Here is a 21,066-nt window from a genome sequence, read left to right on the forward strand (position 1 = left end):
TTTCTGTTCAACTTCAACAAACTTTTGGACAGATGGCCTCATCTTATCTTTAACCACTCTTTGATATGATGCAGAATTCATAGTTGAATCAATGAATGCAAGCTGTCCAGTCCCTGAAGTAGAGAAGCAACCCCAAACCATAACATTTCCACCACCGTGCTTCACAGTTGGTATGAGTTGCTTCTCCTGAAACACTGCCAGGACACTGTGGTATTTTTTGCATGTAGGACAATGCAGACTTTCTGAATACCTTACTTGTGATTAAGGTCAAGGTTCACATTGGATATTGTGCATGACCTTTTACTGTGCACAGCTTGGACAGTAATTCCAGCTGCAAGGTAAATCACATAATGTGGTCACTGTAATCCAGTATCATTTCTATAGTAATGACTTACACAGAGACTTGTATGTCAGGTGCTCCATATAAACAGGTTTTTATAAGTGTGCAATTGTTGATATGGTGAAGTTCTCTGTAAGGAAACAGTTATTTAGCATTTTTGGAAGGAATCACCAGTGTCAGCACTTTGAAACTTTCAGAGGTAAAGCTGTACCTTTTTTTTAAAGCATGTTTTTAGACACGGGAAAGTCTTCAGGATACAGAGGGCATTGCGGTTTCTCAGCAACACATCTGTCTTTGGTATTTGGGGTTTAGTTGCAAACTGATGGCTTCGATCTGAAATTTCTGAAAAATCTTCATGCAGAACAGCTGTGTTGCTAGAGAGAGACTAAGGGGAAACAAATTTAAATCTGGACGTCTTTCTGTGGAAGGTAAATATCAAAAAGTATCTGTGCTCCGTAGTAATTGGAACATGACGGTATGCGTCACCTACAGTGCATCCGGAAAGTATTCACAGTGCTTCACTTTTTCCACATTTTGTTATGTTACAGCCTTATTCCAATATGGAATAAATTCATTATTTTTCTCAAAATTCTACGAACAATACCCCATAATGACAATGTGAAAGAAGTTTGCTGAAATTTTTGCAAATTTATTAAAAATAAAAAACAAAAAAAGCACATGTACATAAGTATTCACAGCCTTTACCATGACACTCAAAATTGAGCTCAGGTGCATCCTGTTTCCACTGATCATCCTTGAGATGTTTCTACAACTTGATTGGAGTCCACCTGTGGTAAATTCAGTTGATTAGACATGATTTGGAAAGGCACACACCTGTCTATATAAGGTCCCACAGTTAACAATGCAAGTCAGAGCACAAACCAAGCCATGAAGTCCAAGGAACTGTCTGTAGACCTCCGAGACAGGATTGTATCGAGGCACAGATCTGGGGAATGGTACAGAAACATTTCTGCAGCATTGAAGGTCCCAATGAGCACAGTGGCCTCCATCATCCATAAATGGAAGAAGTTTGGAACCACTAGGACCCTTCCTAGAGCTGGCCGCCCGGTCAAACTGAGCGATCGGGGGAGAAGGGCCTTTGTCAGAGTGACCATCGGGTTTTTGGTCACCTCCCTGACTGAGCTCCAACGTGTCTCTGTGGAGAGAGGAGAACCTTCCAGAAGAACAACCATCTCTGCAGCACTATACCAATCAGGCCTGTATGGTTGAGTGGCCAGACGGAAGCCACTCCTCAGTAAAAGGCACATGACAGCCTTGAAGGATTCTTAGACCATGATGAAACAAAGATTGAACTCTTTCGCCTGAATGGCAAGCATCATGTCTGGAAGAAACCAGGCGCCAGTCATCACCTGGCAAATACCATCGTTACAGGGAAGCATGGTGGTGGCAGCATCATGCTATGGGGATGTTTTTCAGCGGTGGGGATGTTTGTCAGCGGCAGGAACTGGGAGACTAGTAAGGATCGAGGGAAAGATGAATGCAGCAATGTACAGAGACATCCTTGATGAAACCTGCTCCAGAGTGCTCTGGACCTCAGACTGGGGTGAAGGCTTATCTTCCAACAGGGCAACGACCCTAAGCACCCAGCCAAGATAACGAAGGAGTGGCTACAGGACAACTCTGTGAATGTCCTTGAGTGGCCCAGCCAGAGCCCAGACTTGAACCCAATTGAACATCTCTGGAGAGGTCTGAAAATGGCTGTGTACTGATGCGCCACATCCAACCTGATGGAGCTTGAGAGGTCCTGCAAAGAAGAATGGGAGAAACTGTCCAAAAATAAGTGTGCCAAGCTTGTAGCATCATACTCAAAAAGACTTGAGGCTGTAATTGGTGCCAAAGGTGCTTCAACAATGTATTGAGCAAAGGCTGTGAATACTTATGTACATGTGCTTTTTTTTTTTTTTTTTTTTTTAATAAATTTGCAAAGATTTCAAACAAACTTCTTTCATGTTGTCATTATGGGATATTGTTTGTAGAATTTTGAGGAAAATAATGAATTTAATCCATTTTGGAATAAGGATGTAACATAACAAAATGTGCAAAAAGTGAAGCGCTGTGAATACTTTCCAGATGCACTGTACAACACTTAATCTTGGCCAGAAATCTGCCACTGGCTTTCTGCTTCAGGCTGCTATGACTCATTTATATAGGCCCAGCAGATTCTAATAGAAGCAAAATGATGTCATAACAACCAGAGTCATGTGACTGGTGCAGAATAGAACTAAATGATGTAAGCCCAGCCCTAGAGACAATTCCAAGACAGCTTCCATATTGATTGAAGGGGGGAAATTTGACTACCTCTAGAAGTGATTGTGAAACTACAGTAGTAATCTGGCTCAGGGAATGGTGGCTTGAGCCTATCTCCTTTCCCCACTAGATGTTTTCATTTATTTATTTATTTGTTGGTTGATTTTTCTGTTTTTGCCCAGGCAGTATACAAGAGCAAAGTACTTAAAAAAAATACAATAAATAAAAATAAAGAAAGAAAAAGTCAATCATCATTATAAAAACAACAACAAAATGTCAGATGGAGCAGATGTACATTGTAAAGTTTTCAGATGTACTTAGTGAAAATGTATGGGTATAACAGGTTTTAATACAGATTATAGCCCATGTCTATCTCTAATCAAAGCCTACATCTGACCAAATATTCAAAATAGTAACTTCTTTAGTCTTGAGAATGTTTATCATGTCAGTGAAAAATATAGTATTTCATTAGGACATCACCAGGTTAAAAAAACAGCACATACAACATTTAATCATAGTCAGAAAACTGCCACTGGCTTTCTGTTTCTAGCTACTACGACTCATTTATATAGGCCCAGCAGATTCTAATAGAAGCAAAATGATGTCACAAAAACCAAAGCCATGTGACTGGTGCGGAATAGAACTCAATGATGTAAGCCCAGCCCTAGAGACAATTCCAAGAAAGCTTCCATATTGATTGAATGGGCGAAAATTTGACTACCTCTAGAAGTGAATGTGAAACTACAGTAGTAATCTGGCTCAGGGAATGGTGGCTTGAGCCCATCTCTTTCTCCACTAGATGTTTTCATTTATTTCTTTATTTGTTGGTTGATTTTTCTTTATAGTATAAAAGAGCAAAGTGGCATATGGTACTTAAAAAAATAAAGAAAGAAATAAAAAGAAAAAAAGAAAAAGTCAATCACCATTACAACAACAACAAAATCTGAAATGATTGTATTTAAGTTTCAATGTATTCACATTGCAGCTGACTTGATCGGTAATCTCTAAATTTGCCCGAGCTCACAGACGTGAGGATGTAAAACACATGATGACATTAAACTTTAGTGCTGCAGTCATGTCATCACCAGTGTGGAATTTTTACTAGGTCTCAAGAAACAATGAAATATTCACCATTTGCCATGTATTTTTAAAAGCCTATTAAAATGTTAATTGTAAAATGAATTTGTTGTGCTTATTTATTTGATACTCAATTAAAACAGCAATCTACAACATGACTGTAAATAATACAACGAAGGCAACATCTGTGGTATTACTTTATCTGAAAAAAAAAGGTTAACAGTCACGGTCAACAGGTAGCTTACAGATCACTTATATAAAGCTTGAACAATCGGCTTCACATTGAGCCGAGCAATTTGATATGTCACATGTCTATGCTGTGGTTGTTTTGTGATTCCACTTATTTGTGGGGTTAACTGATGTCACGTGATGTCACTAGAATACCAATAATGGTATTCTCCTCGTTGAGCTGATTGTTTTGATGTCACATGTCTATGCTGAGGTACTTTTGTGATTCCACTTATTTTGGGGGTTAATCTGCACTTGACGTCATGCATTTCTGCACACTGCGTTGAGGGTATTGTCATCCCCCATAATGCAGTTCTCCTCACTGAGCCGATCGTTTTGATCTATGACATGGCTGCAGTAGTTTGGTGATTAGTTTCTTTTGCTCCTCTAGACTCATTTTACATCACTGTGCATTGGGGATTCTGATGGGAAATTCCATGTGATCTGCATATGGGGTCCATTCCCAAATAGGATTTCCTGATTTTTTGGACCAAGCAGAACATTTGGATACGTTATTTATTTCTCGGTCACTGACGGTGTGGGAGTGATGGCGGGGTCCATATTTCCCCATTATTTTCAAAGGGTAACATGCTTATAAAGCAAAACAGTATATTGGCTTTCTCAAGCCAACATAAATAGAGGTTACATTTTCTGAGTGGTGCTTGCCCTTTGCACGTGGCTGCACATGCCGGTCAGTAGGGGGAGCTACTTGCGTGTGTTTGGTGAAGCATAACTAATTCGACATATCTGTATCTGATTGTATTTGATTTGTAAATGAGATTTTAATAATAATAATAATAATAATAATAATATCACCCTGGAGCTCTCGTTACTGCTTTCCCCACTGAAGCTAAGCAGGGTTGAGCCTGGCCAGTACATGGATGGTAGACCGCCTGGGGGAAAACTGAGGTTGCTGCTGGAAGTGGTATTAGTGAGGCCAGCAGGGGGTGCTCACTCTGTGATCTGTGTATTGCCTAATGCCTGAGTACAGTGACGAGGGCACTACACTACAATTTAAAAACAACAACAATGCACCATCTTTCAGATGAGACGTTAAACTGAGGTCCTGACTCTCTGTGCTCATTAAAAATCCCAGGGCACTTCTCATAAAGAGTAGGGGTATAACCCTGGTGTCTTCCTTGTGTCCTGGCAAAATTCCCCCATTGGCCCTTATCTATCATGGCCCATCACTGATTTGGCTACATCACTCTCCTCTCCAACAATAGCTGGTGTGGGTGTTCTGGCACACTATGGCTGCGGTTGCATCATCCAGGTGGATGCTACACACTGGTGGTCGTTAAGATTTCCCCCCATACAATGTAAAGCGCTTTGAGTGCCTAAAAAAAGCAGTATATAAATCTAAGGTATTATTATTAATTAACCAGAACGTCCATAATGCAACTATCCTTAATGAGCTGATTGTTTTGGTATGTTGCAGTAGTTTTGTGATTACACTTATTTTGGGGATTAACGTGACGTTAATGACATCGATTTGTACATATTTTATTACTATAATGATGCCAATCAAAACAAAGCAGACTGCAAACTGACTGCAAAAGAAAGAACTACAAAAGGAGGAACTGCATCTACCTACAATACAAGTAACCTAATAAAACATCTTGAACTTAAAACGCAGCATGAGGAGTTCATTACTAGCAACACATATCACCAATGATGCAGGCTAGGTGAGAAAAAAATAACAGCTTGTTCCCTGAGTGTTGTTCTTGATGTTCAACCACTATCAATCACTTGACAAAAAGGGATTCCGACTCAAAGAAAACAAAAACATGCTTTATTTACAGTTGTACAGAAGCACTTTTAAAATCAATTGCCTAAGAACAAACCTAGAAGCCTAAGTGCATGAACACAGGTGTAATTTTTAATCACCACTGTTTAAATAAAATGTTAATTGATACTCCTGATTAATAGTAAATCCCAACTCACAAAAACACATTTTATACACTGTGCACTTTATTTACAAACATAATCTACAAAGAGGTAATGAGTGTGCAACCTATAGCTGCATAGCAAACTTATGCTAGAAACTAATATACAAGTTCACCATCCCACTGTAAATAACACATTTTAGGTGAATGATTTTGTAATTACAACTGACAGATCACTACAGACAAAACAGGGAGATTCAGATTGTCATGGCAGAGACTGGGCATGGTTTTCACTGGGTGATTTAGTAGAATTGGCACAATTCTTGATAGTTTTTTCCCTACACTGATTAACATAATTGGATGCTAAGCTGAAATGTAATTAAGATGCATAGGAGTCTATTCAATTGATATACTGCATACAGTCACTGCCTGAGTAAAAGAGACCTTTCAGATTTGTATTGAGTGCTTTGAAGGTCAAACTGTAAGGACTAAAAAGTATGTTTTCTGTTGAATGTAATTAGGTAAGAGTACAAGTATTCTATTTGTAAAACACTCAAGCATAAACTATAAATATTTCAAAATAATACTTAAATGTATCAAAAAAACATTTTAAACAATATTATGTTCATTCCTAAAACAGAGGAGGGACTGAACATCATATTAGGCAGGCCTCCATAGCCTGAAGCTCCTGCAGCTCCTTACAGTGAGGGTCACAATGGAGGGAGATCAGGCGCCGGGCTAAAGGAATTACTGAAAGAGCAGATGACCCATCTCCTCTGCAAGAATGAAAGCAGGTATTAATATAAGTTTTGTTTATCAACCAAATGACAGCACCTACAGAAAAATGTATAACACACACAGTAAGTGATATATTGAGCTTGTCCTGCAAAATCTGGAGCCAATTCCTATATGGAGCTTGGAAGCTGGCAAAAGTATTTGAATATGAATTTCAAATAGTTGCATTATATAAACACCTCATAAAATAAAAATTCTGTGCTTTTTTTTTTTTTTTTTTTAGTAAATTTGCAAAGATTTCAAACAAACTTCTTTCACGTTGTCATTATGGGGAATTGTTTGTAGAATTTTGAGGAAAATAATGAATTTAATCCATTTTGGAATAAGGCTGTAACATAACAAAATGTGGATAAAGTGAAGCGCTGTGAATACTTTCCGGATGCACTGTATAATACTCTTACAGCATACTTTAACTGTAATGTACATTTTTATTTTGGACTGTCTATACCCATTTCTAATGGCTGTAGACAGTCCAAAATAAAAATGGAAATTTAATCTCGTGTCTTACCCATTGAAATGTAGCTGAGCAAGTTTAAACTGCTGTCTCCCGAGCTCCACACTGTCTTTCCCATACTGCAAACAAACGGCAGCAATACTACTTTTTAAATGTGATGCAGCCTGCCTCCAAAGCCCTGCAGAGTACAAAATAACTGTTGATATTCCTGTGTGTTTATTACAGTTCTGTATCATGAAGCCTCATTATTAGAAGTACTTTATTATTCAAGACCCATGAGCCACTGGTAAACCTGGTAAATGTTCAGATGCTAAAGGTTATTTAAAGAATAAAAAATACACAAAAATACACATATGCTGTTCTCACCCATGGTAGCATATGCTCGAGCCATTGCATCAGCTAGTTTGCCCTGCAAAGGGTGTGTCTTCATTAAGATACTGTCTGCCAGATTGACTGCTTTCTGCAAGATACTTAGGGCACCATCTCAACCAGAGAAAAAATAACATTACATTAATAAAGGTCTTTCTATAACTTAAGGTATTCATCTTGAAAAGGACTTTTCTTTATGCACACAATCATTCCAAAATAAATAATTAAAATGCATTTCTGAAATGTTTTCTACAATGCACTCACTGACTCACTTATTTGATTGTTCTCCATGAGTTCTAAAGATTGCTCCAAGTGGTGCTGTAGTATTTGCATTCTTCTCTGCAGCTCTGTATTTGAAATGTGGTGATCACAGGACAACTGTGAACACACATGCACATCCACACTCACCTGAAAAGACAAGCAAAGTCTTAAATAATCCTCTGAAATCCACAGGAGGGATGGTCATACACTCGATATCTACTTTATTAATACATTCACTATTTAAATCGGCCAATCATGTGGCAGCAGCACAATGCAAAACATGCAGATATAGGTCAAGAGCTTCAGGTAATGTTCACATAAAACATCAGAATGAAGAATAAGTGTGATCTCTGTGACTTTCATCGTGGCATCATTGTTGTTAACAGATGGGCTGGTCTGAGTATTTCACAGAATGGGGCGATTAAAAAAAAACATTGAGTGAGCGACAGTTCTGTCGGTGGAAACACCTTGTTGATTAGAGAGGCCAGAGGACCATGGCCAGATTGGTTCGTGCTGCCAGGAAGGATATGATAACTCAAACAATTGTGGTGAGCAGCAAAGCATGCACAAATCATCAACCTTGACCATCGACAACAGCAGAAGCCCACTTTGGGTTCCAGTCCTGTCAGCCAAGAACAGGAATCTGAGGCTATCATGGGCACAGGTTTAGTGATGCTGGACAGTTGAAGATCTCATCCCAGCCCATCTGGCACCAACAACCACGACATGGTTAAAGTCACAGAGATCACATTTTCCCCCATTCCAGTGTTTCATGTGAACATTAACTGAAGCTCTTGACTTGCATCTGCATTATTTTATGCATTGTGGTGCTGCCACATGATTGGCTGATTGGATAACTGCATCAATGAGCAGGTGTACTGATGTTCCTATTAAAGTGATGGGTGAGTGTATGCATCAGCATTATTTTTAATGAATCATTTCAAAACAAATCTGAAGATTGAGTTTACAAAGCATAAGGCAGGAATAGAAAGAAATACTTGTGTGTAGTGAACCCAATAAAGACATGCATAGTACATTTCAAGGGTATAATTATTATTATTATTTTTATCATCTCTTGTTGCAAGAGTGTAGAGAGTTGAAGGTGATGGTGAATATTATGCAGCTAAATCAGGAACTCATCATGTTACCTTAAGGAAGCTTCCACATTTTTCACACTTAAGACCATTAAAGGTTAATGGTAATGTCCTTCTCTCAGCTAGCTCCAGCTTGCAAGCATCACACTGACAGTGGAAGAAGTACTGCTTCAGCAACAGGCGCTGGCGCTTCTCAACATCCATTCTACTACAGTGAGGACCTGGCAGAGGGGGGTAAGATAATCAGCCTCGGACACTTTGGCCATGAGTTACGTTTATATAGATACATGTATACTGAATGCCAAGCTGGCAAAGGCTGTCAGAATAGTGCATCTATGCACCTGATGTGGGTTTAGGTCTGTTGCTTGTACTGTCACTATTTGTAATACATGTAGGTGAAGTATGCCCCTTACCTACCTTTGTACTTTTTTTTTGTCTAAGTATGTCCAAACTATGACGTGCAAAATGTAACAAAAGTAGTTAATGATAATACTGCAATGATCATGGAAATTTATCCAATAAGGGTTACTGTTCAACCTTGCATAATATTATTATTATAAATACATAACCTTATGTACTATTACCCACACACAATCCCTAATCTCGCATTCAATGAGAGTGCAGCTTTGTAATAGTTTTATATGGGCTTGGCTGAGAAAAGTCCCTGAATTGACCGCAATGGCAAAGAAATAGTCAGGATTCATCTGGAATTGCACTCTTTATAACAGATGTCCCCAACCCCTGGATCACGTCCTAGTACCGGGCCGTGGAAGAAATGCTATCGGGTCACAAGACTGTTCTGGGAAAAATGTCTATATACAGTGCTGTGAAAAAGTATTTGCTAAAACAAAGTTACAGAGCAGACTGGACTTTCGCAACACACTTCAAGTCATTGTACCCAATCCCTCCTCATTGAGACTGTATTATTACAGGGAAACAAGCCCAAGGCTTCCAGTGATTGAGCGTTATGGTGAGTTGTAATGTTTTGTTTGTTTAGTTTGTGTAATATGCAGTTGACATTGTGGTGTAATTTGACAATTTCATATAAATTAAATGTTAAATAAATTAGTACATTAATGAGTGTTCTGATCACAACTCGACTATTTTGGAGAAGTGTCATCTGCCTCCGGTACTGACTGTTTTCACACTAGGCAGTTTTTCCTCTACTAGCACAGTCTACATGGAATCCTAAAGGAAGTGGTCTACTGGGCTACTTTTTGTGGGTTTTATTTGTGGACAGCACTACGAAATTATTCTGAAAAGCATCAAACAATTTCAAGTGCTTTTTAATTCACCTGATCAATCAGGTCACAGCTCAGGGGCAAGCAAGAAATATTAAAGACAGAATGCTTCTAAAAATAATAGACTTGTTAGTGAATGAATATAAGGACCATAATGATGTGTTGAATTCTGTTTAATGCAGGGGTGTCTAGTATAAGTGAGATTGCAGGGCTGAGCCCCCTGTCTTTCAAAGATAAAAAGTAATTAATATAAGGCATTTATAATATAAAGACATTAATATAAGGTTTCATTTTTAGGGCCTTTCAATGCCTTCACCAGTGTTGGGTAAGTTACTCAAAAAAAGTAATCCACTACAGATGACTAATGAATACTTTAAAATTGTAATCTGATTACTGCATGTAAAAAGTGATCAGATTACTAATTACTTTACTTTCATGTTACTTTCAAAACCTAACAAACCTACAAAAATACACTATAAAGTGAAATTCAGTTTTTTCTGTAATTTTAGCACACGTCAATGTATGACATGATGAGAAAAAGTTGGATTTATCATAAAACCTGCCTCGGTTGTTGTCACTGTTTGTAGGACTACTAGAACGATAAAATATAAAACTTTTCTAACTAGGCTATCGCTAGCCAAGGGGAGGCACAGCTAATCTATCATTATATGGGTTTAACTGCTACAGTGCCATGCAAAGTACATTATCTTTCCTTATGCTCTGCTTAGATCATGTTCATGTAAACTGGAACTCATATAGACATTTACACACCTTGCTTTTCTGCTCAGCATCAGAGGATGTTAGTGTTTCAGTTTCAACCCATTTACTGGTTTAAAAAAATCGGCGAATATCCATTTTTCCTCACACTGTGTGAGGCAGAATTGAGAATAAGACACGAGTGTTTCTACATATTTTCCTGTAAACCCTGTCTGATTGGTCTCGCCTCCGTTCACCAAAGATATTAAATTATAGGCTGTCTTCTTTTACTGACATTCAGTTACGTAGTGACAAACCGCTCCAAGTGGATAATTTTCGGGGCAAAATGTGATTTATTTTAAAAATGCTTAATTTACTTAAGCATTTTTACTTAATATTGTTTTCATAAGAATAAATTTGTAATGCAAGTACCAATTTTGATATCAGTAACTGTAATCAAACTACATAAATTTTAAAAGTAATACATTAAAACATTACTGTGTTATCAGAAAAAGTAATTACCAAATTCAAATTCAGTAAGGATTACTGCATGCCTATTAACATGAACTGGATAGCTAGAGATATATATTACATACACACACACACACACACACACAGTATCTCACAAAAGTGAAAAGTTTTCATGTGACAACACTGAAGAAATGACACTTTGCTACAATGTAAAGTAGTGAGTGTACGGCTTGTGTAACAGTGTAAATTTGCTGTCCCCTCAAAATAACTCAACACAGCCATTAATGTCTAAACCGCTGGCAACAAAAGTGAGCACACCCCTAAGTGAAAATGTCCGAACTGGGCCCAATTATCCATTTTCCCTCCCTGGTGTCATGTGACTTATTAGTGTTACAAGATCTCAGGTGTGAATGGGGAGCAGGTGTGTTAAATTTGGTGTCATCGCTCTCACACTCCCTCATACTGGTCACTGGACGTTCAACATGGCACCTCATGACAAAGAACTCTCTGAGGATCTGAAAAAAAGAATTGTTGCTCTACATAAAGATGGCTTAGGCTATAAGAAGATTGACCCTGACACTGAGCTGCAGTACGGTGGCCAAGACCATACAGCGGTTTAACAGGACAGGTTCCACTCAGAACAGGCCTCGCTATGGTCGACCAAAGAAGTTGAGTTCACGTGCTCAGCGTCATAACCAGAGGTTGTGTTTGGGAAATAAACATATGAGTGCTGCCAGCATTGCTGCAGAGGTTGAAGGGGTGGGGGGTCAGCCTGTCAGTGCTCAGACCATACGCCGCACACTGCATCAAATTGGTCTGCATGGCTGTCATCCCAGAAGGAAGCCTCTTCTAAAGATGATGCACAAGAAAGCCCGCAAACAGTTTGCTGAAGACAAGCAGACTAAGGACATGGATTACTGGAACCATGTCCTGGGGTCTGATGAGACCAAGATAAACTTATTTGGTTCAGATGGTGTCAAGCGTGTGTGGCATCAACCAGGTGAGGAGTACAAAGACAAGTGTGTCTTGCCTACAGTCCAGCATGGTGGTGGTTGTGTCATGGTGTGGTGCTGCATGAGTGCTGCCGGCACTGGGGAGCTACAGTTCATTGAGGGAACCATAAATGCCAACATGTACTGTGACCTACTGAAGCAGAGCATGATCCCCTCCCTTCGAAGACTGGGCCACAGGGCAGTATTCCAGCATGATAACAACCCCAAACAAACCTCCAAGACGACCACTGCCTTGCTAAAGAAGCTCAGGGTGAAGGTGATGGACTAAACCCTTTTGAGCATCTGTGGGGCATCCTCAAATGGAAGGTGGAAGAGCACAAGGTCTCTAACATCCACCAGCTCCGTGATGTCGTCATGGAGGCGTGGAAGAGGACTCCAGTGGCAACCTGTGAAGCTCTGGTGAACTCATGCCCAGGAGGGTTAAGGCAGTGCTGAAAAATAATGGTGGCCACACAAAATATTGACACTTTGGGCCCAATTTGGACATTTTCACTTAGGGGTATATTCACTTTTGTTGCCAGTGGTTTAGACATTAATGGCTATGTGTTGAGTTATTTTGAGGGGACAGCAAATTTACACTGTTACACAAGCTGTACACTCACTACTTTACATTGTAGCAAAGTGTCATTTCTTCAGTGTTGCCACATGAAAAGATATAATCAAATATTTACAAAAATGTGAGGGGTGTACTCACTTTTGTGAGATACCTGTATATATATAAAATATATGGTTCAGTTGGTTTCTAGAAATATCTAGCTATCCAGTTCATGTTAATAGGCATGCAGTTATCCTTATTGAATTTGGGTCCACATGTGTTATGTGGGCTTTGTTGCAATATTAATAAAATGCTGATCATTATTGTGTGTTATTTCATACTGGCTGGCACTATCTATTAGGCTAAAACCTGAAGTCAGGTTTCCTGCTCCATCAAAATATTTATCTATTTTGATAATTTACTGCTTTATCGCATTAACTGAACACAAAATCCTCAAGTCATTGTCCATTTTACACTGGGCAATATTATGATACAATATTGATAGTAAAATCATTAGGGATGCATTGATATCGATACTGGTATCGGTCCGATAGAATTGACAGTTTTGTTTGAAAAACTTCATGTCTCAATATGATATTTTTGCCCACTCCGACTAAATATTCTTTCCCCTGACAATGATCTAAATACAATATGTATGTACATCTTGTCCTTAATATCCAATAAAAGGTTTTTTTTTTTTTTTTACAAAGCCCCGCTCCTTACCGTAACAGTGCAACAGCTCCTGCCCTGCAGCAATGTCTCTGCATGCTCTGACTTTTACTGTAACTCCTGAAGCAAAATACACTGGACTACAAGAGCCAGAAAAACTGAGGCCCAGACTGAAGGAGATGCTCGTGTTAGGCTGACAGGAGTGGTTGAGCAGACTGAGGATGGGGAACAATGCAGTGGCAATGCGGACTTCTTTACTGGACTGTACTGGTAGGCAGGTATCCTCTGGAAGAGAAGAAAATGGCCCACATATTTAATGTAAAGTTACAATTATCACAGCTGCTCACTGGAACCCAAACCTGCCAGTTTGGTAGAGTACACAAATTTGATATTAAGAACAGAAACCGCTTACGTGAGAAGTCATGTGTCTAATCATATTAATACCAGGTACTAAATTTGTGTAATATTCTTTTTTTTCCCCCTGAGTGTGATTTTCCATTTTAAAATATCAGGATAAACAATTTATTAACCCAGAATCAGTAGCCAAAATGAGCAGATGTACTTACTTTATTATCCAAAAAATTACAGAATCACAACAACACTTCATAGACAAATGTTATTGGATCTGAATGTAGTAAATAGGTTGGATATGGATCTGGAACAGGAAAATTATGGCTATGACCATTAGAAAAAGAATGTTAGTATGAGACTGGATGCAAAAGGGGCTCATGAAATGCAAGGATGGATAGAGAGAGAGAGAGAAGCAAAGATCAAAGCAGCACTTTGTATACTTTATATATTGTAGGCAATAGCATACAATCAGGTTATAAAATAATAAACCAATCTTTTAAATGAACAACAAACTGTAGGTGCATCCCAAATCACATACTTATGCACTATTCTATGCCATTTTGTAGTATAAATAGTGTGAGTGGTGTCAGAATTCCAACAAGAAGTTCACTTCAAGTACTTAGATGATACAATTATTCAATCAAAAAAAACGTGGAGAATGTTGGACGTCATACACACAATGGTCGCAGGTTTGCTTATGTAGCGGAAGAAAGGAGAGGCTACCAGGTGCTAATGCTGGCTCAGAATCAAAAAAAGGGAGTGTGAAAACTGAAGTAAATACAAAATACACACTAAATCAAGGCATAATTACTATGTTTTGCCTTTGTGGGGCACTACGCTCCGTAAATGTTTACATAGCCATAGCCACGACCACAACTTACTATGTTGATTTTGGATCGTGCGGGCAAAATCCGTCTGCGGAGACAACTACGCCGCCATCTGATGGTGACGGAGGTCATGTTGGGTGTAAAAGGTAACACTGACAAACAGTAAGATTAAGAAATTCATCTTTGTTGACTCTGGGATTTCTGCTAAAGCCAGCAGTGTCGCATTATGTTCAACATCACTTGCCACTGGATGGGGAAGCGTCTCATACTTCCAGTTAGTTTATTAAAAAAAAATTTTAAACAAACAAACAAACAAAAAAAAAAAAAAACACGTTACTGTTCCACTTGAGATGATACTGCACTTCTGACATTCATACACTAGATGTTAGAGTACATTGTCATAGTGTAAGTGCATAGTATGTCATTTGGGACAACTTAATTTTTTAATTAATAAAAAAAATTATTATAGATAATTAAGCCCAGATGCTCTTGCTCTCGCATGTCTCGAGGAGTCCTGTTCAATGACATACATGTTCTGAGGCACCATGAGGTAAAAGTGGTGTATGTGGAGTCACCTTCCCCTTTCTTCCTATAGGATGCAAGAAGTGGTGGTACCTACTAGTGGCTAGTGGCAACTTAGTTATCTACAACAGCATAAATACCGACTGTGCTTTTGGTGTATTTTTTAGTAATAGCTTTCATGTGCAAAAACAAAATAAATTTTTGTGGGCTAGTGACACACCATCTCTCTCTGTGGCTCTTACACACTCACAGCTTTAACCCCCAGCCCAAACTACAATAACCATAATGCAGTTTAAATAAACATTAACCCTTTACTTGCTAACATTAGCGTACTCCAATGTTTTGTGGAGGTCCTAAATGCTGGTTGCAAGATTGGTAATAAAATATAATCTTTGATAAATGTTACTGGATTCCATGGCAATATAAAATCATGTAGGGAGTAGGGACAATAATAATGTAATATTGCACAAGTCTACCCAGGACTGTAAAGATGTTTAAGAGTATTGTCTGACCTTGGACTTTGATTGCAGTCACAGCCTGTGCATTACACTGGAGTTGCAGCATGTGCCTCAGAGCTGTAGCTCCTAGCAGGCTCTTCTCAGACCCCCAGCACACACTCCCTTCTTCCTGATCATGGCATGGTGGCACTTCTAGTGAAAGTCTCTGCTTGAGTGCTGCCATGGTGAACGCGAACAGGAAGCACAAGTTAGGGTTATGTTTCCCCACATGCGGTAACAGACTATAGACACCCAGGTATGACTTTCCATGGTAACAGCTTGAATGATTAAAACCTTGAGAGCTTTTGTTAGACATCTGTGGTCCTCTTACATTCAGTTCTGACACCAAGCCCAGACTGTCAAATGCCCCCCCACTGGAGCAAGGCTTGCAATTGTAAGACTTCCCATCACTATTAACATAGGTTGCATTTGGGACATCATAAACCAAGTTAAAGCAACTCTCTCTTGCCTTCTGGACCTCCTTTATCCCAGCTTTTAGAGTCACTCGCAGGGCCAAATGTGCAAACAGCCCAAGAGCCAGTAGCTCTGAACCAACTGAACACTCCCAGCAGTGGTACTGCTTCCATGCCTCCATTTCACATCTCTGTCCACAATATTGGGCATAGCTACAGCCCCGACATGGTACAGAGTTAAAATTCTCACACAAACAGTGGTGGCAGTGTCTGGGCTCTGTTGTGAATACACTGGCTTTGCCACTCTTCTTGTACTGTGTATTGGCAGGTATAAGTACAAAGCTGAAGGCCTCATCTTCAATCACCATTTCCCCTGCTGACTTGTTTTCAGTGGCCAACAGATGGCGTCCCTTTTCAGGAGTAAAGTGAACAGACACAGCAGATGAGACATTGGTATTACTACCCATATTCTTGTTGGATTGTGGTGTCTGATGCTTAGAATGAGATGCTTTCATAGATTCCTGGATTTTAACCAAACTTGTACACCGTTTCTCTCTGTCCATCAGTTTGCACTGTAGGTGACTTGGGTAACCCTCAGCAAAGGCCTGCTGGATGTCCTCCAGGCATTTCTAAACAACGGATACATAAAAATAATAAATAATATAATAATACAATACATGAACAATTACAATTAAGAAAAGCTAATTTAAACAAGGAAAAGATGCTCACTGTGTAGAGACCAAGATGAAACAAAGCAGCTGAACGATTGGCATAGCATAAAGACAGATGTTCTGTATTCTTTTCAGCATGACACACACCCTGAAATACATAATAAACACACACATACACACACACACAGTCAGACTTAACCATTTTTTATAAGCCTGTATAAACACCGATGTTGAAATAATTATTTAAAAGCAGCGGAGAGTGCTTATATCTGAGCAATATGTTCATCCAGAGCAGATGTTTTCCTTAAGTGTGGTTTATACTTCTGCAATAACATTTATTTGCATTGCAACACAGAGAAGGTATTATGGTAAGCATAGACATATTTAAATTTCTCAGACACAGTCTGCCACAAGCTAATTGCACATTGTTTCAGAGCAGCAACACAAAATGACCTTCCACCTGCAGTGGACAGCCGACATCTAGATATGGACAAAAGGCCAAGTTCTGATGATCTAAGGGACTGAGTAAGGCAGTATGGATGAAGTCAGACAAGTAGGGAAGGGCAAGACCATTTAGTACCTTGAAGCAGTATCTTAACTTGAATATGTGATGCCACAGGTAGCCATTGGAGATCATGCAGGAGAGGAATGATATGAACAAAGTGCCTGGTGGAGGTGAGAATCCATGCAGCTGAATTTTTAACATACTGTAATCTTGAAATGTATTTCTTGGGCAAGCCAATAAATAGGGCATTATTTACATGCAATATTACAAAGTTGGTAAAAAGAGTTTTTAACTATAGAGTTGATATGGGAATTAAAGAGAGTTGTGTCAAATAAAACACCAAGATTACAAGCAGAGGAAGAAGATTTAACAGGAACCCCATCAATATCAAATGACATATCCATCCTTTTTACTGAAGTAGTTGAACCAATAAGCAATAGTTCAGTTTTATTATCATTCAGTTTTAAAAAGTTCAGGGACATCCAGTTTTTGATGTCCCTAATACATGTAGTCAGTGAATCAGAAAATGATGGCTTATCAGAGCTGGTAATAAGGTAAATTTAGATGTCATCAGCATAACAATGAAATTGAAATCCATGCATGCGTATGATGTCACCAAGTGGGTACATATAAATGATAAACAGTAGTGGCCCAAGAACGGAGCCTTGAGGAACACCCTGTGTCAGAAGAGCAGTGGTGGATTTGTACCCTTCAATAGTGATATAATACTCTGTCACTGAGGTAGGAGGTGAACCACGAGAGAGCTGGACCAGTGATGCCAAATTCAGAAAGACAAGAAATAAGTATATCATGACTGACAGTATCAAATGCAGAGCTTAGATCGAGAAGTATTAAAATGTTTATTAACCCAGAATCAATGGACAGGAGAATGTCCTTAACCACATGAAGCAAAGCCGTTTCAGTGCTGTGAGATGGACGAAATCTAGACTGGAAAGGTTCAAAGAGACCATTTTAATCTAAATAAGACCTTAATTGTGTGGCCATTACTTTTTCCAAAATTTTACTTAAAAATGGTAAGTCTGAGATGATCAAGGCCAGTTTTCTAAACAATGAGGGTCAGCAGTTTTTAGTTCTGCCAGAACAATACCAGATGCTAGGCTACAGTTCATCAGATGAGTTATGGAAGGTAAAACTTTGGAAACACACATTTTGAGTAAAGTAGTAGGTGCAGGATCAAGCTGGCAGGATGTAGAATTAGACTTCATAAGGAGTATTCTGAGTGAGCGGTCATAAACTCGAAATGTGGGGCATCTTTAGCAATAGATTCCGTGATTGACTTCAGTTTGTCTGAAAATTGAGAAAAACTATTCACAAGCTTCTCAAAGCCAGAGATAGCATGCTGTGGAGGGTTAATGAGCTTCATTAACATATCCATCCATCCATCCTCAACCACTTATCCGTAATCGGGTCGCGGGGACAGCAGCTCCAGCAGGGGACCCCAAACTTGCCTTTCCCGAGCCACATTAACCAGCTCTCACTGGGGGATCCCGAGGCGTTCCCAGGCCAGTGTAGAGATATAATCTCTCCACCTAGTCCTGGGTCTTCCCCGAGGTCTCCTCCCAGCTGGACATGCCTGGAACACCTCCCTAGGGAGGCGCCCAGGGGGCATCCTTACCAGGTGCCTGAACCACCTCAACTGGCTCCTTTCAATGCAAAGGAGCAGCGGCTCTACTCTGAGTTCCTCTTGGGTAGGCAAGTTTCTCACCCTATCTCTAAGGGAGAAGTCAGCCACCCTCCTGAGAAAACCCATTTCGGCCACTTGTACCCACGATCTAGTTCTTTCGGTCACTATGTAGCCTTCATGACCATAGGTGAGGGTAGGAACGAAAATTGCCCAGTAGATCGAGAGCTTTGCCTTCCGGCTCAGCTCTCTTTTTGTCACAACGGTGCGGTAAAGCGATTGCAATACCGCTCCCGCTGCTCCGATTCTCCGGCCAATATCCCGCTCCAATATGCCCTCACTCGTGAACAAGACCCTGAGTACTTGAAATCCTTCACTTGGGTTAAGTACTCATTCCCTACCCGGAGTAGGCACTCTATCGGTTTCCTGCTGAGAACCATGGCCTCAGATTTAGAGGTGCTAATCCTCATCCCAGCCGCTTCACACTCAGCTGCGAACCGATCCAATGAGTGCTGAAGGTCACGGACTGATGATGCCATCAGGACCACATCATCTGCAAAAAGCAGCGATGAGATCATCAGGCCCCCAAACCGCAACCCCTCCCCACCATGACTACGCGTCGATATCCTGTCCATGAATATCACAAACAGGATTGGTGACAAAGCGCAGCCCTGGCGGAGACCAACCCCCACCTGGAACGATTCCGACTTTTTGCCGAGAATCCGGACACAGCTCTCGGTTTGGGCGTACAGCGATTGGATAGCCCTAAGAATGGAACCCCTCACCCCATACTCCCTCAACACCTCCCACAATAAACCCCTGGGGACCTGGTCATACGCCTTCTCCAGATCCACAAAACATATGTAGACCAGATGGGCATACTCCCAGGCCCCCTCCAAGATCCTTGCGAGAGTAAAGAGTTGGTCCATTGTTCCACGACCAGGACGGAACCCACATTGTTCCTCTTCAATCTGAGGTTCGACTATTGGCCGGACCCTCCGTTCCAGCACCTTCAAGTAGACTTTACCAGGGAGTCTGATAAGTGTGATCCCCTTATAATTGGCACACACTCTCTGATCCCCCTTTCTGAACAGGGGAACCACCACCCCAGTCTGCCACTCCTTGGGCACTGTCCCCGACTTCTACGCAATGTTAAAGAGGCGTGTCCCCAAGACATCCCCTTCACACCCAGAACTTTCAGCATTTCTGGGCGGATCTCATCAATCCAAAGGGCTTTGCCACTGTGTAGTTGTCTGACTACCTCAGTGACCTCCACCAGGGAAATTGATGATGATCCCCCATCAGCCTCCACCTCTGCCTCTACCATAGACGGCGTGCTAGTCAGATTCAGGAGTTCCTCAAAGTGTTCTTTCCACCGTACAATTACCTCCTCAGTTGAGGTCAAAAACGTCCCATCCTTACTGTACACAGCTTGGATGGTTCCCCATTTCCCCTTCCTGAGGTGGCATATGGTTTTCCAGAAACACCTTGGTGCCGACCGAAAGTCCTTCTTCATGTCCTCTCCGAACTTCTCCCACACCCACTGCTTTGTCTCTTTCACGGCAGAGGCTGCAGCCCTTCGGACCTGTCGGTACCTTGCAACTGCCTCCGGAGTCCTCCGGGATAGCACATCCCGGAAGGCCTCCTTAGGCCTCCGCCGCAGCTTCAGCAATGGAGGCTTTGAACATTGCCCACTCAGGCTCAATGCCCCCAACCTCCAAAGGGGTGCCAGAAAAACTCCGCCGGAGGTGCGAGTTGAGGATCTCATGGACAGAGGCCTCCTCCAGACATTCCCAGTTCACCCGCACTACCCATTTGGGTTTTCCAGGTCTGTCCAGAGTCTTCCCCCACCCCCTGACCCAACTCACCACTAGATGGTGATCAGTTGACAGCTCTGCCCTTCTCTTCACCCAAGTGTCCAGAACATGTGGCCTCAGATCAGATGATACAATTACAAAATCGATCATCGACCTTCGGCCTAGGGTGCTCTGGTACCACGTACACTTATGAGCCTCCTTATGTTCGAACATGGTATTCGTTATAGACAGTCCATGACTAGCACAGAAGTCCAACAACAAACGCCCGCTCGGGTTTACATCAGGGAGGCCATTCCTCCCAATCACGCCTCTCCAGGTATCTCCATCATTGCCCACGTGCATGTTGAAGTCTCCCAGCAGCACTATGGAGTCCCCTACTGGTGCCCCATACAGGACTCCGTTCAAGGTCTCCAAGAAGGCAGAA

The 21,066-nt window shown here is 40.8% G+C and overlaps 1 protein-coding gene across 6 annotated transcripts in view; it reads right to left on the reverse strand.

Moving 5' to 3' along the window:
- Positions 1 to 5,683: 5,683 nt before the first annotated feature.
- The window catches only part of smyd4 (SET and MYND domain containing 4), a 63,438-nt gene continuing 48,055 nt past the window's right edge, over positions 5,684 to 21,066 (reverse strand). For 3 of the 6 annotated variants that reach the window (XM_053645747.1, XM_053645745.1, XM_053645748.1), the window contains 8 exons: positions 16,737 to 16,826; positions 15,610 to 16,636; positions 13,452 to 13,682; positions 8,827 to 8,993; positions 7,690 to 7,825; positions 7,415 to 7,531; positions 7,103 to 7,226; positions 5,684 to 6,575 (listed from right to left, as the gene is read on the reverse strand). In XM_053645747.1, the coding sequence (XP_053501722.1) occupies positions 6,455 to 6,575; positions 7,103 to 7,226; positions 7,415 to 7,531; positions 7,690 to 7,825; positions 8,827 to 8,993; positions 13,452 to 13,682; positions 15,610 to 16,636; positions 16,737 to 16,826 (2,013 nt within the window). In that variant the 3' untranslated portion in view covers positions 5,684 to 6,454. The remainder of the gene's footprint in view (positions 6,576 to 7,102; positions 7,227 to 7,414; positions 7,532 to 7,689; positions 7,826 to 8,826; positions 8,994 to 13,451; positions 13,683 to 15,609; positions 16,637 to 16,736; positions 16,827 to 21,066) is intronic. The other 3 variants (XM_053645750.1, XM_053645749.1, XM_053645746.1) reach the window with 3 other exon arrangements.

The sequence above is a fragment of the Ictalurus furcatus genome, chromosome 16 (genome assembly GCF_023375685.1).
Source record: "Ictalurus furcatus strain D&B chromosome 16, Billie_1.0, whole genome shotgun sequence".
NCBI classification, from domain to species: domain Eukaryota; kingdom Metazoa; phylum Chordata; class Actinopteri; order Siluriformes; family Ictaluridae; genus Ictalurus; species Ictalurus furcatus.